A 21,285-nucleotide genomic window follows, 5' to 3' on the forward strand; every position below is an offset into this window, starting at 1 on the left:
CCTGTTCAGCCTTGATGGCAAAGTTAAGTTAGTTTATCCTGGTTTGGTGGAAAGAGCCTTGGATCTGAGTTTATCTCCATCTTATCTCTAACACTTTGTAGCACTGTGACTTAGTAGCAAGTCACTTAACCTTGGCGGAGCCTGCTTCCTTGCCTGTAAAATGAGAATGATGCCTGTAGTACTTACTCCACAAATTTGGGAGAATCAAAACACTTTGCAAACCTTAAGATACTCCAGAAATAAATTGTCAGCTATTATTGTTATTAGCTCATCAATAATTGAGAGGCACACCAATTTGGGCAAGTCACTTAACCTCCTAGGGCATCCGCTTCCCCTGTAAGAATGAGTATAAGGATAGTAGGAGAATAAGCATTTGTATAGTGCTTACTATCAGCCAGGCCCCATGCTAAGTGCATTTACAAATATCACCTCATTTGATTCTCACAACAACCCTTGCAAAGTGGGTGCTATTATCATCCCCATTTTACAATTAAGGAAACTGAAGTTAAGTGACTTGCCCAAGGTCACACAGCTAGTAAACTCCAAGACCAGAGATTCATCTACTGCACTATCTGCTGCTTCTGTCTAATGACTTTAAAAACTTATTGGTAGCAGCTGAATTGAATGAATCTGGCATAGAGGAGAGCTGAGCTCAGCTCATTTCCAAGACAGTTGACTTGATAGCATTGTATTTAGGATCACAGTTTAAGATTGGCTAGAGCTGCCTCGTCCAAACATCCAGTGTGGTTAGTCAAAGTTCATTAAGTCTCTCCTCAGTTAGGGTCTATTTAGAGGGATTCTTTGGCTCCTTGAACAGTTGCTTGAGCTTGAATGGGGAGTACATCTTTACTTTCCGGGCCGAATCAATGATCACTTCCTCATTTCTCCCGGTTTAACTGTGACCTATTTCACTGTCAGGACTCCTGGGTGCCCTATAGGATAGCCTAAAGAAATTGCCTTCTTTTCCCTTCCAGACTGCAGGTGTAAAAGGGAGATCTTTATGGAGACGTAGCTAGAAGGGAAATGTGAATGATGCAGGAAGCTAATTCATCCTAATTCTGTCTCACCTTGCCCCTTATGAGCTCTTCTTCCCATAGTTAGGGGTAGAGTCTGATGCAGAGGCGGAAGAGATGGCAATTAGGGGTGTGACTTGTATAAAAGGGTGGACGTTAAAGGAGGGGTCTTCATGATGCAGACCCCCTTGAGGTCAGGGGTATGACGACATTTATGACGCAAAAGCCAGTCTGAGAAAATAAAGGATGGAGAGGTGGGAGAGTCGTCTCTGGGACCGCCCATGATTGGACAAGCAACACCGTGAGGGGCGTGTGAAACCCACCTCTGAAATGGGTGGGGTGTGCCGTGGCCCCGCCCGAGCCCCCCTTGCGTCCGGCTCCCGCCAGTGTCGCTGCGGTTCTGCCGGGGGAACCTGCGCGCGCCTAGAGGAGGAGGATGCGGTGGCTCCCGGGGTTCTGGGGGTTCCGACTGCTTTTTTGCCTCTTGCTATTGACCGCTCGCCTTGCGGGCAGCAGCGCCACCAGCGCCCACGGTCAGGAGGAAGCCTAAGGGTCGGGGAAATGGGAAGGGCGCGAATCCCAGGATAAGGAATATAGGGGTACAGAGTCCAAAGAGAAGGGGACAAGGACTCAGAAAGGAACTGGGGGGGGGGGGGGGAAGGAGGAGGGGGGGGGAGGAGGGGGGGGGGGGAGGCGGGGGGGGGGGCCCGGGATACGGAGGCGGGACCTTAGGGGAAGTGGGCTCAGGAGGTGATGGGGCCTTCGCTTCGGGGGGGGGGGGGGGCCTGCTTCCGATTTGAAGGGTTTAAGACCGAAGCAAATGCAAGGGCCACAGCGAGCCTGGAAAGATGTCGGGACAGGAAGGTGGGGAGAAGAGAAGAGCGTCTCTGGGGGAATCGCAAAAGGTTCCAGATATGAGTTTGGGCATCCCAGGCTGGAGGAGCCTGGGAAGCCGGCTAGAGGGGTTCGGGGCTCTCAAAGAGAAGCTTGAGTCGGAAGAGGGACTAAGGTTTCCCAGGGAGGCCGGGTCAGTCCTGTTCGGGGCCCCCAGCGCTAAAGGGAAGCTGGGGCCATAGGGGCAAGAGAAGATAGAGGGAGGAGGGGGTCTTTTCCCTCTTTCCCCCCTTCCCCCCATCTCCCGGGCCCGGCGCTGACTCACGGCTGAGCGGCCGGAGACAGAGTCAGTCGCTGACTCACGAACTGGGGGCGGGGGGGGGGGGGGGGAGTGAATGGGGGGGGCACGTGGGTAAGGGGAGTGAGCAGGCTGACTCCTAGTCTGACACCCCCCTTTCCAGGCCGGTCCTTGTCTGTGAGGATCGAGGGGAGAGCACCAGTGGCCGTGTGGGTTCTGACGGTGGGAATGGTAACAGGCCTCACGCAGATGCCTCGCCCATTCCCCTCCCCACCTCCCATCACCGCCCTGAGCAGCCGGATTCCAAACCCTTGGCCCCACCCGGTCCTGAACGTCAGCACCCTGGACAGTGGCAGAGTGTTCTGGGAGGGTTGTCGACTCTTGAGCAGCCCTGAGGACTGCTTGGTTTTTCCATCAGCCCCACAATTCCTGCTTCCCACCCTCAAAAGCCCCTCCTGCCCCCAAGTCCTTTTCCCCATAGGAGGGCACTGGTCTCCGCCCCTTCCACATTCCCACCCCCATTGTTCACGGTGTGAGTGGGAGGCCCTCCCCACTACCAAGCCCACAATGCCAGAGGCCTTACATCCCAGAAGGACCCTACAAAGTAACTGAGCTTGTCTTCCTGTCCCACTAACCCCCTAGTCATGATAACATCCCCCATCATTGTAAATGTCTTTCAGGTCTCCTGAATGCTGTGCCCATTGGAGGAGCTGTAGAATACTGAATGTGTGTAAACAGTTTCAGTGTACATATGGGGAAACTTGAGACTTTCAGGAATCACGTTACCAAGATCCTGATCAACCCTGGGTTTAGGTTCTAATACTTTCTTTTCCCAAGGATTCCAGACCTCCTCCTGCATCATTTCTCTTATCATATATGAAACCCTCCCTAGGATGGATCCAAATGACCTTCCCCATCCCTCCCCCTTTTCCATCTGTATGACTATCTGATTTGCTTGGCTGGCAAATTGATGAACTCATCTGTCCATCCACAGGCTGCCTGTTTGACCGTAGGCTCTGCTCTCATCAGGAGGTCTGTATCCAGGGTGAGTGGAGAAAGGAAAGTTAGCCACATGGCAATGAGAGCTGTGGATAGGAAGAAGGGAAGGGGTGGGAGGAGGGAACACTTGATTGTATCAGGAGCTGAGGGAGAGGAGTCCCATCTCACCTGGTCTTCTGGGAGCATGATTTTAATGTCCCCTCAGGAGTCAAGAGGAGGTGGTCCTGGGGTTATGGAATATATGAAATGTGGTAACAGACCATGTGTCCTAGAAATATCACTCCTTATGCCCTTAGATGGTTTGTTTGGACAGTGCCAGACAGGTGCAGGGAGAGTACGGCCCCTGCTGCAGGTCACCTCACCCATCCTCCAGCGATTGCAAAATGTGCTTCGGCAGCTCATGTCCCAAGGTAAGTGAGGTATAAAGAGGATGGAGGGAGAGGGGCAGGAGTCTGTTAGTTAAGGCTGAAAGAAATGAGAGTTGAAGTTCTTCCTAAAGAAAGAGGTATCTCTTCCCTGTCCTAATCTACCCATAACATTTCTACCATTCTTACATCTATAATTATACATTCTTTCACCTACTTAGTGAAGCCAAGTCAGCATTTGGGGGAATTGCCTTTTAATGGACACTAGAGGATTCCAAAAGAACCATTTAGACCAGAACAGAGGCCACTAGGGCCAGCATACAATGCTCTTGACCAGCCCCACATTTTAGTTCTGCCTGAGCATCGGGATCAGGGACCAAAGAATTATTTTAATGGAAGAACTTTTTTTAAAGATGAATTGTAAGGTCAGGGCAGACTATACAGGGAGGAGAAGAAAGAGAGAGATGGAGCATACATGATTCCTTATATGCTGGCTTATCTAGGAGCTAAAACTAAAAAGCTCTTACTTATCAAAGGAGAGACGGAAATGAGAGCTGCCTCAGGATCATCAAAGATGGTTTTAGAGGAGCCCAGCATGGTGGTACTGTGATCCCTGCTGAAAGTGTAGGCTGAGGCTAGAGCATCTCTTGAACTCAGAAATCCTGAGCTGCAGTAGAGCTACTAAGACTGGCACCAATATGGTGGGTTCCCAGGAGTGGGGGCCCATGAGTAGATACCAGCCTGGATGAGATAAGAAGATTCAGTCTGAAAAACAAAACAACGGAAAGATTATTTAGAAGGAGGTATTCAAAGATAGATAAAAATGTACCCGTCATGGCTGGCTCTGAATCCTTCTCATTCTCTCCTTGATCTGTGCTCCCTTCAACATACATATTGGGAATCGTTTTTAGTCTCATTCTGGTTCACTGGATGAACTAGCTTGTCCCAAAGAACCATCTTCTTTGGGTTCCTCCATCCCTTCAGGCCTATCCTGGCAGGATGACATCACTCAGTATGTGATATCCCAGGAGATGGAGAAGATCCCCCGGCTCCGGGCACCAGACCCTGGCTCCAAGGACAGGTAAGACCTGGGGACATGTGGGACAAAGAGAGCATGCACCACTACCCCAGCACAGGCTGATGGATTTTGTAGCCCAGCTGAAAGGGTTTGTGCTGAAAAAGGAGAGAGTAGAGGATCTGAGAAAGGTACAGGGGAGAAGTAGAGGGGCTGAAGGTCTATAGACAGGCATTAAGGGGTTGAGTCAAGGTTGTGGCATGGTTTTGTCAGTCTCAGCCAGCTTGTTGCCACTCCAGGAGTTGACTATTGGTAAGAAAGTAATTAACTGCCCTTCTGTTCACCCCTCATTTCACATGCATATATGACATTCCTGGACCATGAAGGGATGGGCCATATGGATGGCAGTTCCCTGGTGCTCAGTCTCTCCTCTACTGAGGAAGGGAGGGATGTAAACAGGGGGACAAAGAACATTGAAATACATATAGTTGATGGTGGTATGGTGGATAGTGGGCACCTTAGTGACCTAGAGCTTTGGAACCCAGCATGCAATCCTGCTGCCATGACTGGGAAAGAGAGATTTGCCCTCCCTTCCCCACATCCTCACACTGTTTGTTCCTAGCAGCTGATTTGTGGGGCCAGGAAGACCAGGTCAAGGGAGGACTTAGCCCAGCCTTGCTGCCTCCTTGTAGTGGAAGTCATATCTACTCAAGGCCTAAGCTCTTCCTTTGGCTAACTATAGGGCCTCATTCACCACTGCTCTTCCTGCCCCACCTGCTACCTATCCGTCCTTCCCCACCACACACATTGCTTTCCTCCCCAGGTCCAGCCTGGCATCCAGGAGACCTGCTCTCCCTGGGGAGTTGCTTCCACCTGGCCCTGCCACAGGCTCCACCCCTGCAGCCCAACAGCGACTTCAGAGGCCTCTGCTGGGTGGGGGTGGGGGTGGGGCTCTGCTGCCTTCCCTCCCAGCTGAACTGCTGCCTCCACTCCTGGAGCATCTGCTGCTGCCCCCACAGCCCCCACTCCCTGCCCTGAGCTATGAGCCCACACTGCTGCAGCCCTACCTCTTCCACCAGGTGAGACCTAAGGCTGCAGCCACCCCTACTCCCACCACACCCCCAACTTTCTTCTGACCATAAACTCTGCTTTCCCACACAGTTTGCCTCCCAGGAAAGTTCCCGGGCCCTGGAAAACTCCCCAGGGTTGGTCACAGTCGTCCCTCAGTCAAAGGCCGAGGCCCCAGCCCTCTTCAGTAGAGCTGCTTCTAAGAATGTGTTTGGTGCCCATCCCAGCCTTTCCTACAGGAACCCTCCAGGACCTGTACCTGCTCAGCTGTTCCAGGACCCTGGACTCCTCTACCTGGCTCAGGAGCCCCCTGCCTCAGTCAGAGTCAAGGGTCAAAGGCTACATGAACAGGGAGGCACCAGCCAGGGAGGAGAGTCTCCAAAGACCTATGGGGAGGAAGGGATAGGGGGCACTGGGGAGCGGGAACCAGAGCCTCCTGCTTTAGCATCCCTATCATCAGGCCCCCAACCAGGTAACTGAGTCTTCTACCTGCTCATCATTCCATTCTCCCTTTCCATCTTTCTTCGTTTTCTTCCATCCATCTACCTTTCCCTTCTTTCAGTCAGTTGTCCCTGTCTTATGGGGAACTCAGCCTGTCCAGGACTGTGATGAGATCCAGAATGCCTCTCACCCTTTTCACATGAGTAGTTTTCTCAGAACACTTGGAAATGGGCTAGGGAGTGAATTGGCTTCCTCAGTATATCAGTAGAAGCTATTCAAATCACTAGGTCCTCCTCTCCCACTCCTGTGCATCCCGTGTCCCCCTCCCACTCCCATCCCCAACTCTAAGCCCTCTCTCTCTCTGACTCCCTGACAGATGTTGTTCTGCAGAGACTGGCTGCAGTGCTGGCTAACTATGGGGTAGAGTTAAAGCAGCTGAGTCGGGAGCAACTCACCAGCCTCTACACTCTGATGCAGCTGCTGCCCAAGGGAATCAGGAAGAGCCAGGGTGAGTGTCCAGGTGGAGAGATCCAAGGCCCCTGGGAAAGTCAGCTTTAAGGAGATGATCATTGTTCCATGGCTACAATGCATAACCAGGAATTAGGAAGGAAATAAGGAGAAGAGAAAGAAGGTATATCACATGGAAAGGGGCAGGGCCAGGGTGAGAAAAGATAAGATAGGAGCAGAAGGAACAGAAGGGTAGTAATAGTTTAATAGAACAGGAGAGCCAAGGACAAAAAGGAAGGAGAAGTGGAGGATGATGATGGGAAGGAGCCAGTGACTGATGGCAGGGCCACAATCCAGAAGGCTAATGGGATTCATGGGACCCTAATCAATGACAAGAATGTGGCAATGGGATAGATACCTTGATCTGAAGTTCCCTCTTTTCAGTCCTGGGCCTTCACCTTAGCCTCATGAGCCTTTTCTATCCTTCCCACAGGTGAAGCTGGAAATACTGATGCTGAGACTAAGAAAGTAAGATAGAGCCCAAACTCTTCTAATTTACCCCAACACCATCCCCCGCCCTTCTCACAGAACCATGGAAAGGTATAACTGGGAAGGAATTTTAGTGATTGCTTCTGATCCAACATCCCTTATGTACAGATGGGGAAAGTGCTACATAGAAAGATGGTCACACAGCTAATCAGAGGCAGAGCCAAGACAAGAACCCACTTCCAACCACCAGTCCCAGATCTTTCCATCATTTCTGTTGCTTTGTCACACCCCATTCCAGCCTCATTGTTTGAGGTACCCATATGACAGGACTCTCAGAGTCCTGGATACAAGCATGCTAGGGTTCCCTTTGCAGTGCTTCTGCTAACCTAGGCCAATCCCTCAAGTCTCTCTTTTCCTCTTTTGGACAGGTAATGGAAGGAGACATGCAGCACACGGTAGATAGAGTAGAATCTCCTTCTGCCATGGCCTCCTTGCCTGAACTCCCTGTTGGTAGCACCACCCCACTTCATGCCCAGAGAGCTGAAATGGAAGGCCCCACTGAGCCACCGCCTTCCCTGGTTATGCCCGTCCTGATGGAAAAGAAGAGTCCACTAAGTCAGAAAGGACTCTCTAGGGGAGATCAGCCCCCTGCTCCCTCTACAGAGGAGTATGGCTACATAGTTACTGACCAGAAGTAAGAATTCTTGGGAAGGGAAGACCATAGGAATCCAGAGGCAGGCAAGGGGGCTAGAGGAAGTGAGACAAGTAGACTACCAGCCTTGCATAAATCAAAGAAAACAAATCACTGTAGGTAGAAAAAGAACATTAGACCTGGAGGAAGGTGGGAACTGATTGAGGATTAAATGGTGGGAGAGGGGGGTGGTGGTGGAGGCAAGGAGGCTGGTTACTGGGCTCTCAATGCTATGGAATGAATATTCTCTCAAGATGATGTAACTGAGAAGTCCTCCCTCCCACTTCCTCTGCCCACTCTAACCCCAGGCCCCTAGGACTGACTGCTGGTGTCAGACTCTTGGAGATCTTGGCAGAACACATCCACATGTCTTCTGGGAATTTCATCAATATCAGGTGGTGCTGATGCCCTGAACTTTTGGGTGAAGGAATTGGGGGGGGGGAGGTATATGAAGAGCAAGGTAAGAAGCAGAGCCTACTTCTTCCTTGAGACGTCGGGGAGGGGATGGGTTTGGGGAGCAACAGCCGTCAAAGTGGCTCCTTGTTCTCAGCCCTGCCATTGGTCACCACCTCCTTCCTATCATCATCCTCCATTTCTCCTTCCTTTTTGTCCTTGGCTCTCCTGTTCTATTAAACTATTACTACCCTTCTGTTCCTTCTGCTTCTATCTTATCTTTTCTTACCCTGGCCCTGCCCCTTTCCATGAGATACGCTTTCTTTCTCTTCTCTGAGATGGAGCCACATCTGGGCTTGATGGCACATTTCCTAGGTGTATGTGCCCATTATCTAAACTAGAACTGGCCTCAGATCTTTCATTGCTTCCCCTAGAGAGCTTAACTTATCCCTTCCTTAGTCCTACCAAATACAGCTTTGCCATCAGTGACTGAGCCCTGGGGGTTGAGACCATAACTTCACTCCTACCTTTCAGTGTGGTGGGATCAGCCCTCACCTTCCGAATCCGGAACAATGAGCAGAACATGTCTTTGGCTGACGTGACACAGCAAGCTGGTAAATGCCACCCCCAGCCCCATCTTGACCCCTGACTTAGGTCTGTTCACCATCATCCTGAATAACTCAGCTTACCTACAGGGCATGTGATGGTGTGAGAATTCTTGTGGGCTGATAAAGGCCTAAGATGTCTTCTTCTTGCAGGACTGGTGAAGTCAGAGCTAGAAGCAGAGACGGGGTTCCGAATCGTGCAGACAGGGGTGGGCCAGGTATGCAAAAAAGTCTTTTTCTTTCACCTGGGGCTAATGCCAGTGCCAGGGTCTCTGGGGGATATAGGAAGGGATGTTAGTGGTACACAGGGGAAACCAAGGTACAACTTAGAGAATTGACTTAGGATCAAAGGACTGAAACCTGGAAGGGACCTCAGAAGGGTCCAGTGTCAGGCAGTTAATAAACATTTATTGAGCATCATGATAGGTGCTAAAGTATACAAAGAAAAAAAGGTCTCTGCTCTCCAGCTTACATTCTGACTGGACAAATATAACACGTACACAGATTTTATACACACATAAACACACACACACACACACACACACACATATATAGTGTACTGGTAATAAATTCAGATTTGAAGAGGGGAGTACATTAGGAGGAATCAAGGAAGAAATAAACAGAAGAGATAAACCCCAGGGGAATCTTAAAGATAAGGAAGTAGAGAGCTGTGTGATTTTGAATTCTTAACATTCTCTGGGACTCAGGTACCGCATCTATAAGTGAGGAGTTTGGATTTCATGTCTTCTATGGTCCCTTCCAGTTCTGATATCCTTTGGTTCTGTGGAGATGGTGATGGCCCAAGTGTCCCAGGGCCAGAGAGAAAACCCCCTTTACATGCTATTCTCTCTACTACCAGCAGGGGGTGCTGCTGGATTTACCAAATGAGAGCACCATCTTTTGGCTTTCTATGACAAAAGTCTGAGATAAGATAGGGTAGTGAAAAGACGGGAAACCTTGGGTCAGGTTAAGATAGGGTTGTTTTTTTTTTTTTTAACAAGTTCTTTTATAACTACCTGAACTAAAATGAAAATATCCAGAAAGAATGGGCTGGGAAGGTTGCCTCCTTCTAAAAGCAAGATCTGCCTTACTATCATGCCTGAAATTCTACCAGTTCGTTCCTTTGGGTTAAGTATCGCCTTTTCCCCTCTTTTAAGATGTAGATAATCTTGGGAAGAGCAATAGAAGCTGTTTTTTATATATTCCTGTGATTGAGTTGATCATATTAGTGACAGAGATATGCCATGGTAGAAAGGCATTAGGCCCTGAAATCTGAATGCAGGCTTTGACAGTTATTGGTTGGGTGGCCTTGGGCAAACTGCTTAACCTCTCTTAATCTCATTTTCATCCTATGTAAAATGAGAGGGTTGGATTAGATTAGAGGTTCTTAACCTTTTCTGGGTCATGGACCTCTCCCTTGGGGAGTCTGGAGAAGTTTATGGACCCCTTCTTAGAATAATGTTCTCAATTACATAAAATAAAAAAAAAATAAGATTACAAAGGGACACCAACTACATTAAAATACAATTTACAAACTATTTTAAAAAAAACAAGTTAATGAATGCCAGGCTAATAACCCTTGGATCATCTATGATGTCTGAGATGTCTTTCAGCTCTAAATTTTATGATGTTCTATGATGGAGGGAGGGGAGATGGTGTAGTTAGTTAGGAAAAAGCAGCCTGGACTTGAAGCCAGAAAACCTGGGTTTGAGGCCTGGCTCTTCTACTTACTAGTTTGGGTAAGTCACTCCTGAACCTCAGTTTTCTCCTATGTAGAATGATGGGGTTGGACTAAATGATCTCCTAGGACACTTCTAGCTCCAACAATCTGAGTAGAACTGAAAGGAAGAAACTCAATCAACAAATATTTATTAAACACCATCAACTATGTGCCAAGCACCAAGGAGACAAAGCCTCAAATGAATTAGTCCCCACCCTTTAGTTTGCAAGCTGTCAGAAGTGGTATCCTTTTTTTCATCCCTACCTCCCTTTCTCCCTCCATCCCTTCCTTCCTTCCTTCTCTGGTGTTCAACATATTTGTTATTGCTGAGTCTTCATGGCCCCATTTGGGGTTTTCTTGGCAAAGATATTGGAGTGGTTTGCCATTTCCTTCTCTAGTTCATTTTGCAGATGAGGAAACTGAGGCAAACAGGATTAAGTGACTTGTCCAAAGTCACACAGCTAGTAAGTGTCCAAGGCCAGATTTGAACTCAGGTCCTCCTGACTCCAAGGCTAGAGCCCTAACCATTGTGCCACCTAGCTGCCCATATATAAATATTATTACTATTATTATTAATAGATGTTTATTGACTGACAACTATAAGAGGGAGTCTGGGCATTAATTTTAATGACCACCATTTTTCCAAGTACCTGTCCTGCTTTTACCCTAAACCATCAAGCATCATGATATTGGGCAGGTGGACCAAAGAATTATGAGGGATTTGCTTTAACTGACCCCTTCCAGGAGTATCAGATTGAGGCTATGGCTTTTATCACCCCTGAACATTTTTTTCATCTTTTTTTTTTTTGGTGAGGTAATTGGGGTTGAGTGACTTGCCCAGAGTAACACAGCTAGTGAGTATTATGTATCTGAGGCCAGATCTGAGCTCAGGTCCTCCTGACTCCAGGGCCTGTGCTCTATCCACTGTGCCACCTAGCTGCCCCAACCCCTGAACATTTCTGTCCTGACCAAATGAAAAGTGGATGGGGCTAGGGAGAGTGGCTTCTTCCTTTCCACCTCCCTTAAATTTAGTAAACTCGCCTCCTACACAAACACTGTGTCAACAGCGTGAAGAAGCAGCTGCGGTGCTACCCCGGCCAGCTCGAGGGACTCCCCCATTTCGTTCTGTGCTGCTGACCCTGGTGGCCCTAGCAGGCGTGGCAGGGCTGCTAGTGGCCGCAGCCTTAGCCATCTGTTTGCGGCAGCATGGGCGACTTCGAGAAAAGGAACGCCTGGCAGCCCTGGGGCCTGAGGGAGCCCATGCAGATACCACCTTGGAGTACCAGGTCTGTGGTCCCCCAGGCTCCTCATGGGAGATGGGGAGGGGGGAGCTTAGAAAAGGCCAGGACACTTGGGACCGATGGGGTGGATGAACAAGCAAACAGCAGGACATAGTATGGAGAGGATGAGACTTGGGAAGTTAGCTGAATCACCAAATAGTGAATTCCCTGCCTGTGGATATGGGCTAGCAGAGGCTAGGTGTTGACCACCCCTCTAGAGAGCTATGGAGTGAAGGCCTGCATTAGAGAGGAGGCTGTAATTGAATAACCTCTAAAATCCCTTTCACTCCAAGGTCCTATGAGTCATAAATCCCATTCAAATAGGCCTTCAGCTCTAAGAAGAGACATAGACAAAATAGATATAGAAGAGACATAGATAAAAGAGTCCTTCCCTCTGGAATTGTATTCATTTTGAAATCAACCAAACCCAGAAAACTTTGGGAGAACAGGGACCATCCTGTGTAATTTGGTATCTCCCCCAGCACCCCACCCATCACTCTGTAACTCTGAAGGTTAGGGTTAGAGTCGTAATTATTTCTTGAATGAATAAATGAATAAACCAGGGAACAAAAGGTCCCAATATGTAAATCTCGGATATTGATGGGAAGGCTGAAAGATGTCTTTGGGCTATATCTGATGTCTCCGGAGCATTGTCTCCCTTCATCTGATTCCCCAGGAGCTGTGCCGTCAGCACATGGCCACCAAGTCTCTGTTTAGCCGGTCAGAGGGACCGCCAGAGCCTTCAAGGGTGAGCAGCATCTCCTCTCAGTTCAGCGATGCTGCCCAGGCCAGTCCCAGCTCCCACAGCAGCACTCCATCCTGGTGTGAGGAGCCTGCCCAGGCCAACATGGACATCTCCACAGGACACATGATCCTGGTTAGGATGGAAGCTAAGGGGCAAGGGGGCTGCAGCAGGGAGGGCAGGGGCTGGCACATGAAGGGTTGAACTAGTCTGATGGGAAGTGGGAAGGAAGGGTACCAACATGTGATTTCTACTCTCCAGGCATATATGGAGGATCACCTAAGAAACCGTGACCGACTGGCCAAGGAGTGGCAAGCCCTTTGTGCCTACCAGGCAGAGCCCAATGCTTGTAGCACAGCCCAGGGTGATGCCAACCTCAAGAAGAACAGGAACCCTGACTTTGTGCCCTGTGAGTGGCCCCTGGGCCCAGCCTAGTAGGGAACTGGCCCTGCCCACTCCCCTTTTTTGTTCCAGAGTTTCAGATTGTTGAGCCAAGGGGTGGTTGTTTACAAGAGGGTTTGAAGGAGCAGCCTGGGTATCCCTAATGGGGAACTCTTTCTTGGTGAAGGGGCTGACTGGTGGGGGAGGTGCTGGTGCCCTGATGACCCAAAGAGGGTGTGGCATGGGGTGGGGTTCTGTGCAGATGACCATGCCCGAATCAAGCTGAAGGTGGAAAGCAGTCCTTCTCGGAGTGATTATATCAACGCTAGCCCGATTGTGAGTATCGAACTCCCCACCAACAGCAAAAAAGCCAATCCCAACTCCCATCTTGACCTGGGCTTCTTTCCTTTTCCCCAGCTGGTCGTCATTTCTAATACGAATTCCATCTATCCTGGCCCCAGCCCCTAAAAAGCCTTATCTATTATTATTCTAATAACGATAGTAATAATTCACATTTATAGAATGCTTTAAAAGCCTACAAAACAATTTCCTCACAATAGCCCAGTGAGAGTAGGTATTGTAAGTAAGTATTATCATCTCCATGTTAGGAATGAGACCCAGGGTCACACTACTGACAAGTTAGGATGTGAACCTAGGTTTCTTCCAACCTTCTTTCTACTATGGTAGACAGTTTCCTCTAGCAGCTAAACTAAGGTTCAAAACCACACCTTCTGCCCCTGATGTCGTTTCTTATTCCTAATTGTGATTCTTCTCCACCCCAACATGATATATCTCACCTAGATTGAACACGATCCTCGGATGCCAGCCTACATTGCCACTCAGGGTCCACTGTCCCACACTATTTCGGACTTCTGGCAGGTGAGCTCCCAGAGAAAAGTGGAGATGAATGAGGAGGGCTGCCCCAGGGGACGACCCATATCTCCACTTGGGTATGGCCCAGGAATTGGGGGACTGGGCAGGGATATAATAGAGCAGATGTCCTGGCCCCCCTAATCCTCTGACCCCTCTGACACTGTGGGATCTCTCCTCCCTCAGATGGTGTGGGAAAATGGTTGCACAGTCATCGTGATGCTGGCACCCTTGGTGGAGGACGGAGTCAAGCAATGTGACCGCTACTGGCCAGACGAGGGCTCATCCCTCTATCATGTCTATGAGGTTGGGCAGGACCCCAAGAGACCGTGGGAGGAAAGGGAGGGGGAAAGGAAGGAGAAAACAAAACAGAGAGGGAGGAGGAAAGTCATGCAGAAAAAGGAAGAAACAGAACCTGGCACAAACTCTTCACCCTTTAAAGAAAGAAGAGAAAGAGCCTGGGACTAGAGATCTAATACCTCCCATCAGCAGCCCTTGACATGTCTATCAATGAATATTTCTTTAGCACTTGCTCTTTACCCAGCACTGTGCTGGGTACCCTTGCTGGGTACCCCATGGAGATTAAAGAAGTTTAATGCTCTCCAGGAGTTTATAGTTTAGCTTGGGCAACCAGAGGCGCACACACATGAAAAAATAACTAGCAATACGAGGCAGCAATAATGGTCTGGAGAAAGATTTATGGTTATAACAGCACTTTGATCCTCATAACCAACCTGAGAGCTAGGGAATGCAGTTGTTATTAGCCCCATTTTATAAATGAAAAAACAGAAGCTCAGAGTTATTGAGGTGACTTTCCAAAGGCTACCCAGTGACATGGAGGTGGGGAAGGACACTAAATTAAGTCAGAAGACCTGTGTTCCAATCCTGGTCCTGTCTCTTGCTAGTTTTCCCTTTTAGGATCTCAGTTTCCTCACATGTAAAATGAGACGATTAGACTGCTAGTTAATCTCTAAGGACCATTTTAGTCAAGTCAACAGGCATTTTATTAATCGAGTACTAGGCCAGGCTCAAGGGATACAAAGAAAGGCAGAAACAGTCCCAGCCCTGAAGGATCTCACATTCCAGCAGGGAAGACAACATGCAGACAACCATGTATGTACAAGATATAGTCAAGGTACATTGAAAGTGTTCTAGCAGCAGGTGCTATCACAAATGCCAAATGAGTAGTTCAAGACAGCAACTGCCTTAGAGGAGTTCAGAAGAGGGGGAGAGATTCTTGTCAAACAGGGCGATTAAGGGAGACCTCAAGAAAGAGGCTGAGGGGCAGCTAGGTGGCACAGTGAATAGAGCACCAGCCCTGAAGTCAGGATGACCCGAGTTCAAATTTACCTCAGACCAAACACTTGACACTTACTAGCTGTGTGACCCTGGGCAAGTCACTTAACCCTAATTGCCTAAGGGGGAAAAAAAAGAAGAAGCTGGCCTTGAAAGATGGCAATAGGTGAGAAGGGAAAGGTAAGGTGGTGAATAGTCTTTCAATGAGGGAACAAAGGTTGAAAAGCACACAATTCATGCTGGGGACAGTGGGGAGCGCCCCACCCCCATTAACAAAGGGGATCACCTGGAGACTGAGCTCCTTCTCCATGCAGGTGAACCTGGTTTCGGAGCACATCTGGTGTGAGGACTTCCTGGTTCGCAGCTTCTACCTGAAAAATGTGCAGTCCCAAGAGACACGCACCCTCACCCAGTTCCACTTCCTCAGCTGGCCAGCTGAGGGCATCCCAACCTCGACTCGGCCCCTGCTGGACTTCCGCAGGTAAGCACCGGGCCCTGAGATGTGGGATAAAGCTGAAGGAGGACAGTGATGGGATGGAGCCGGAAATAGATTTGGTCTGGTTTGAGAGAAGCAAGGAGAATAGAAATTTAATCATTTAGGGTAAGCAGTAGCACACATGTCCCCAGTCAGGAGGAGCAGGAGCCTTGAGAAGGGGTGAAACTCCTTCATGTCTCAGTAACACTGTCTACTGACAGAGGAAAATGAGGGGTGGGAGAGATGGTGCATTTTGTGAAATGGAACCCACAATGAGGATCAGGTTATGGTTCCCCATTATCTCCCAGCCTACCTTTTTCCTCCATGGACCAGTTCATAACACATGGGAAGCCCTGCCTCATCTCCTCTCAGCCCAGTAATGAGGTGCAGGGAGTAAAGAACCGGCTGAGTCATAAGATCAGAGCTTAAGAGTTGAAAGGAACCCTAAAGGCCATTTAGTCCACCCCCCCCCTTAATCTTCCAGATGAGGAAACGGAGGTCCAGAGAAGTGACTTGCTCAAGGTCACACAGTAGTAAAATAGTAGAGCCAGGATTTGAACCCAGGTCCTCTGACTCCAAATCCATAGCTCTTTCCAGTGCACCATGTTGTGCCCTGCCTTGGGGGGCTCACTCTCTGACCTCTCACCCTGGGCTGCTCTCCCCTCTCCATATCCTTCAATCCAGGACTGTCTTCTCTGTGTCCATCTCTTTTCTGGGTCTATTCTAATTCTTTTGATTCTCTGCCAGTCTGTCTCTCTCCATTTCCATCTCTCCCTGTCCTCCCTGCTTGTTCTGTCTCCTCAGTTGCTCCCCCTTTTCTCTCTGTCTCTGTCTCTCTCTCTCTGTCTCTGTCTCTGTCTCTGTCTCTCTCTCTCACAGCTGCCAGTGTCATTTTTGTGATCTGCAGCTAGTATTCTGACTTCAGTTGCATAGTCACAAAAGTGATCATTGGCAGGTGTGGCTGCCGCACGGACAGGATGGATGGGCCCCAGGAAAGCCCCAGCAGGCCGCCTGAGAGGACAGGGCCCTGGGGGACCCTGACAGAGGGCAGGGAAGAAAGGGAGGAAAGACATTGTTATTGTTTCTTGGGGCTTTGGTACATCCGTTTTGGGGCTATGGGATGGCAAGGACTCCTGTTTGGCCACAAAACCACAAAATCCATGGAGCTGCCTTTGGCATCTTGGGACACTCCCCTTTGGACAGATAGGCAGAATGCTAGGGTTCTTCTCCTCACTCCCACTTTTCTACACCCTCCCAGATCCGTGTGGATCTGTATCCTATATTGTACGTGCCGTGAAAACCTCTAGGCATGGAGAAAGAGAAAAGGGAAACAGGCTGATGTGGGAGAGAGATTTGGGTTCAAATCCTGGGCATTTGGCAAGGTGTTCAGTGTCATCCCTATACCATCTGACTCCTGTGCTGGAAAAGCTATATGGCCCTGCTCACTCACTCCCCCAGTCAGTGGATAACCAGTCTCAGAAAGAGGTTAGTACTGCAGGAGTCACTTGCCCAAACCTGGCTCGAAGCTCCATCCATCTTTCCTAGGGAAAGAGACTAAGCTAGTAGGTCTTGTAGGTGACTCATCTTTCCTCCCTAACTTTGAGGAAGATTAGGATTTGAGTTTAGCACTGCCAATATAAAAGGGAGATGGGGGGGGACCCACAGAAACAGTATGTGATAAGAGACAAAAGCTGAATTGGTCACTGAGAGATAAAGCAAGGAAGAATGAACTGTGAGAGTGTCAGAAAAGAATCTGGAACCTAAATGGACCAAAAGACTCATGGGCATATGACTCAACTATGCAGTCCCATAGGGATAGAACTATTTAAAATCTGATATTCTTTCATAAATCCAAAATATTAAAATTAAAGTATTATTAAATTAAGGGTCTATGTACAAGGGGACACCTTGTACAGAGCAACACAGTATGCTGGAGTATAATGTCTTCCCATTATACTCATCCCCATCAGATTCTGGCCCCCTTAGCTAAGGAGGGATTCAGAGAATGGAAGAGAGCTTGGGCAAGGGTGAAAATTGTCTGTGGAATTATAGAGCTGATAGGGGAGAGGAACCACCAAGTAATCCCAAAAGACAGAGGACTATTCTCTGTAATGAGCCGGCCTTGGGTGGGGCAGGTGGAAGATTCCTATGGGGACATATAAGAGATCTAAAATCCTCCCAAGACAGGGATTCTAGAGGCTTAGACTCCATCCTCCAGCCCCTAATTCCCAGAGGCAGGTGCTGCCTTCCCCAATATCAATTAACTGAGGCATGGCCTCTAGTCCTTGCCCTGTCTTCTTCCCTGGTCCCCAGTTCTAGTGATGCCACTGGGGTCTTACCAAGTTGAAACCACACCCCAAATAGGACTAAACAAGGTAGCAATGGGAAGACATTAAGGGCAAAGAGGCACCTTACCACGTTCTCCTTTGCTCACGGCAGGGCCCGGCCCTTCCTAGGATGATGCCATGTCAGTCCCTAATGATAGGAGACAAACTATACCTCCCTTTCCAGCTGATTTATGCCTTAGTTTGGCATCTTGGGCTCTTCATGATCAGCCCTCAGCCTATGTCTTCAGCTATTACTCTTCTTCATAAAACCTATATTTTGCCCAAACTGGATGATTTAGCTAACCCTCACATTCTGCCTTCTATCCCCCACCTCTGTACAATTACACGAGCCATCTCCCCCATACCCAGAAGGTACTTCCGTCTCTTCTCTGCCTTTTAGATTTCCTATCTTCCCTCCAGGCTCAGGTTGGGTGCCTCCTTCCTTGTGAAACCCTCCCTGATTCACCCAAATCCCCCCCCCCTCCAGATATAAGCACTCCGTTCTTCTTTTAGTATGTCTAGAGGTCTTAGTCTTAGAGAAAATCTTTCCTTTGCCCCCTTCACCACTCCTTACTTTGTATTATGCCTATGTGCACATGTTGGGCCCCCTCAGCAGAATGTAAGCTCTTTGAGGGCAGGGAATTGCGGGTTTGTTTTTTTTCCTTTTCACTCCCAGGTCTGGTCATGGTGTCTTGTGTGTAGTCAGCACGTAATAAATGTTTGTTGAATTGAACTGAAGTTTTGTGCCTCTGATTCACACCTGATTTTTGTTGTAGGAAGGTGAACAAGTGTTACCGTGGACGATCCTGCCCCATCATTGTGCATTGCAGGTAATGGTGTGTGTGTATCTGTTATTAAGTACAATCAGGATAAGAGTGGGGGCGGGTGTTCACGTTATATATCTAGGGCTGCTCCTTCTTGTAGTTCCCTACCCCACCCCACTGACCCTTTCTTGTCTCCTCACATTGCGGGGGGAAAGAGTGAACAATAGAGGTAATAGAAAATTAGAGAAATCATTCTCTAATAATAGAATTATTAAGGCAGATGTTCCCAGAATAGCTCTGGGAAGGTCCCGAGATTTAATCCCTAATTTCCATGCTATATTTTTCTCCACCTTCCCTTCAGCCTTTGATCTCAGCCCTCAAATCTCTGACATGAACACACATTTCCAACCCCAATCTGATCTTCTGTACTTCCTTTCCCTTTCAAACTGGACCTATGCTCTCCCATACCCCCTCTCCCCCAAACATTTCATTTCAGTGATGGAGCTGGGAGGACTGGTACTTACATCCTCATTGACATGGTGCTGAACCGAATGGCAAAAGGTAAGGCCTTTTCCTTCTCTTTCCCTCACCTCCAGTTTGTCTTCAATTGCTCATCTGAGCCCCGAGCCTTTCCAATTTCTATCTGTAAAATCCAGTTCTACAGCTGCCTCCAGGGCCTTGGGAGGGACAGGTTGATATACTTCCAATCCCCTTCTGGAAATACTTAACATTGCCAGAGACCCTTCTTCCTCTGGGGTCTCCTCCACTCCCTCTAAATTCCCTATGTCTCCCCCTCTACTAGGAGTGAAGGAAATTGACATTGCTGCTACCCTGGAGCATGTTCGAGACCAGCGCCCCGGACTCGTCCGAACCAAGGTGTCTCTCTTTGCCTTTGTCCCCGGCTCATCCTACCTCTCAACTTCCCCTCCCTCTCTCCCTGGCTCTCTCTTTTACCATAGGCCCACTTCTCAGCCCCTGGGACAGCTGGTATAGCTGATATCCACAAAGCAATCTGCACCCCCCTCCCAGCCTCTCTCCTGCATGTCTCTATCCCTTGATTCCAGATATTCCTATCACCAGTCCCCAAATCATGCAAGCTCTTCTCCCTGGCAGGAGGTTTTCTATCTCCTCCAAGGCCTGGCCCTGATCCTCTAACACAATTCTCCCTCCCTCTCACCAGGACCAGTTTGAATTTGCATTGACAGCAGTGGCAGAGGAAGTAAACGCCATCCTGAAGGCTCTGCCTCAGTGAACAACCCTGCTGTTTCTGCTTCCTGCCCTTCCTGTGGACATGGTTCAACCCCTGTACTCCTTCATGGTCCGTGCAAGCATCTCTGTCCTATGCCAGCACCCCGTACTCTGTATCTCCTGCCCCACTCTACCCTGGGCTTCTCAGAGCTGAACCTGAGCCCCTCTCCAAAACATGGAGGGGGAATCAGACCCCTCTCCTACACACCCCAGGTCTCCGGGTTCCCACATGCAGGAACCCTAGGTTCCACTAAAGGGCAGTTGTCTGCAAGGTAAGAGAAGGGGAGGGGGGAAGGGAGGGCATAAATTTACACCCACAGGCTTCTTCCTTTCTTCCTCTGCCCTTCCAACTCCTGTCTCCCCAATGGCCCCAGAGTCATGAAGGATTGCCTATAACTTATGGCACACTTCAGTATGAGTAAAAGTGTTGGGGGGGGGGGGTCAGGGGAGTTTCCAGCTTTGAACTCCACTCCTCCTATCTAACCATCCTCCAAACCTCACTCTAATTTTCCCACCTTATAAAAGCTTTAGCCCTGCCCTGAGGCCAAAACAGCTGCAACCCAACCTCCCCCTGTGGAGGAGGGAATCTGGGCTCTCTGCTCCAGGACTGTGACTCTCTGGCATCCTGCCCTTTCTAGACCATCCCTTTTCCCTCTCCCAACTTCCCAACCAACCGACTGACCAACCCACAGTCTGCCCCTGGACTCCCTTTCCCTCCAGTGCTACATCAACCTTTCTAGAAAGATCTAATTTTGTATCAATGTGAATAAAGTCCATGTTTTATCTGTGCCGCTGCAACTCTGGCTCCTGCCTATCTCTGTCTGCCTGACTTCCAAGACCCCACCCCCAGCCTTTAGTCTCTCTCTCCCAGTTCTGGGGCTTGGTTAGCTGCCAGGTTTATCTTCCTCTCATTAACAGAAAATGTTAATAGCTCTTTCTTCGGGGGCCAATGGGTCAACCTCTTTCCTCTACCTTCTGGACCACTTTGATGTCCTGTGGTCCCAAATATCACCCCAATCTCTCCACCACTGGAGGTCTTCCATCCATGAACCCCCAAACTGAAGCAAAGTTTGTTTCATATACTTCTTAGCAGGAAGAGACCTTTAGAGCTCATGGCATATGATGCTTTCATTCTACAGATAACAGAAACTGAGGTACAGAAAGGGGAAACTTTCCCAAGGTCCCAGGCAGCATTAGAACTAGGTTTAAAACCAGAGCCTGCCAGTTTTCCATTGAGGGTTTTTTCCACTACAGCACACATGTGCAACCAACATGCTGGACAGATTCACTTGTAGTCCTACAGCTACACATTTGGATGTTGGTTTTGAGAAGCATTAGTCAGGGGCATACACTGCAACCCATCTTTCCCCTTCAGGCCTGCCCAAGCAGGTCGTGCTGAATCCAGTGTTAGCTAGATGGCACAGACCCTCCATGTATCTGCACTTAGCATTCCTGGAGGGTATCCCCAGGTCCTGGCTCGGCAAGCCCACCTGAAGGTGACCAGCTGCCTAAATCTGTAATAGC

At 49.1% G+C, this 21,285-nt stretch overlaps 1 protein-coding gene across 1 annotated transcript; it reads left to right on the forward strand.

Annotated features, from left to right (window-relative positions):
• The first annotated feature begins 1,449 nt into the window (after positions 1-1,449).
• On the forward strand, positions 1,450-20,546 carry PTPRN (protein tyrosine phosphatase, receptor type N). Its single transcript, XM_027873903.1, has 23 exons — positions 1,450-1,546; positions 3,140-3,190; positions 3,441-3,554; positions 4,494-4,590; positions 5,348-5,603; positions 5,686-6,064; positions 6,410-6,541; positions 6,974-7,008; positions 7,398-7,663; positions 7,969-8,055; positions 8,588-8,667; positions 8,812-8,876; positions 11,446-11,664; positions 12,335-12,535; positions 12,662-12,809; positions 13,044-13,117; positions 13,583-13,660; positions 13,838-13,957; positions 15,262-15,428; positions 18,526-18,579; positions 19,010-19,074; positions 19,316-19,389; positions 19,694-20,546. The coding sequence occupies exons 1-23, from the start codon at positions 1,450-1,452 to the stop codon at positions 19,763-19,765; spliced, it is 2,931 nt and encodes a 976-aa protein (XP_027729704.1). The 3' UTR covers positions 19,766-20,546.
• The last annotated feature ends 739 nt before the right edge of the window (positions 20,547-21,285 follow it).

The sequence above is a fragment of the Vombatus ursinus genome, unplaced genomic scaffold (genome assembly GCF_900497805.2).
Source record: "Vombatus ursinus unplaced genomic scaffold, bare-nosed wombat genome assembly UNPS02014802.1, whole genome shotgun sequence".
NCBI lineage: Eukaryota > Metazoa > Chordata > Mammalia > Diprotodontia > Vombatidae > Vombatus > Vombatus ursinus.

Excerpts from the sequence above, each read along its gene's own strand:
- PTPRN (XM_027873903.1), top strand. The coding sequence starts at position 1,450 with ATGCGGTGGCTCCCGGGGTTCTGGGGGTTCCGACTGCTTTTTTGCCTC. Across the intron at positions 4,591-5,347 it reads GACCCTGGCTCCAAGGACAG|GTCCAGCCTGGCATCCAGGA; the intron begins GTAAGACCTGGG and ends TTTCCTCCCCAG. Across the intron at positions 5,604-5,685 it reads AGCCCTACCTCTTCCACCAG|TTTGCCTCCCAGGAAAGTTC; the intron begins GTGAGACCTAAG and ends TTTCCCACACAG.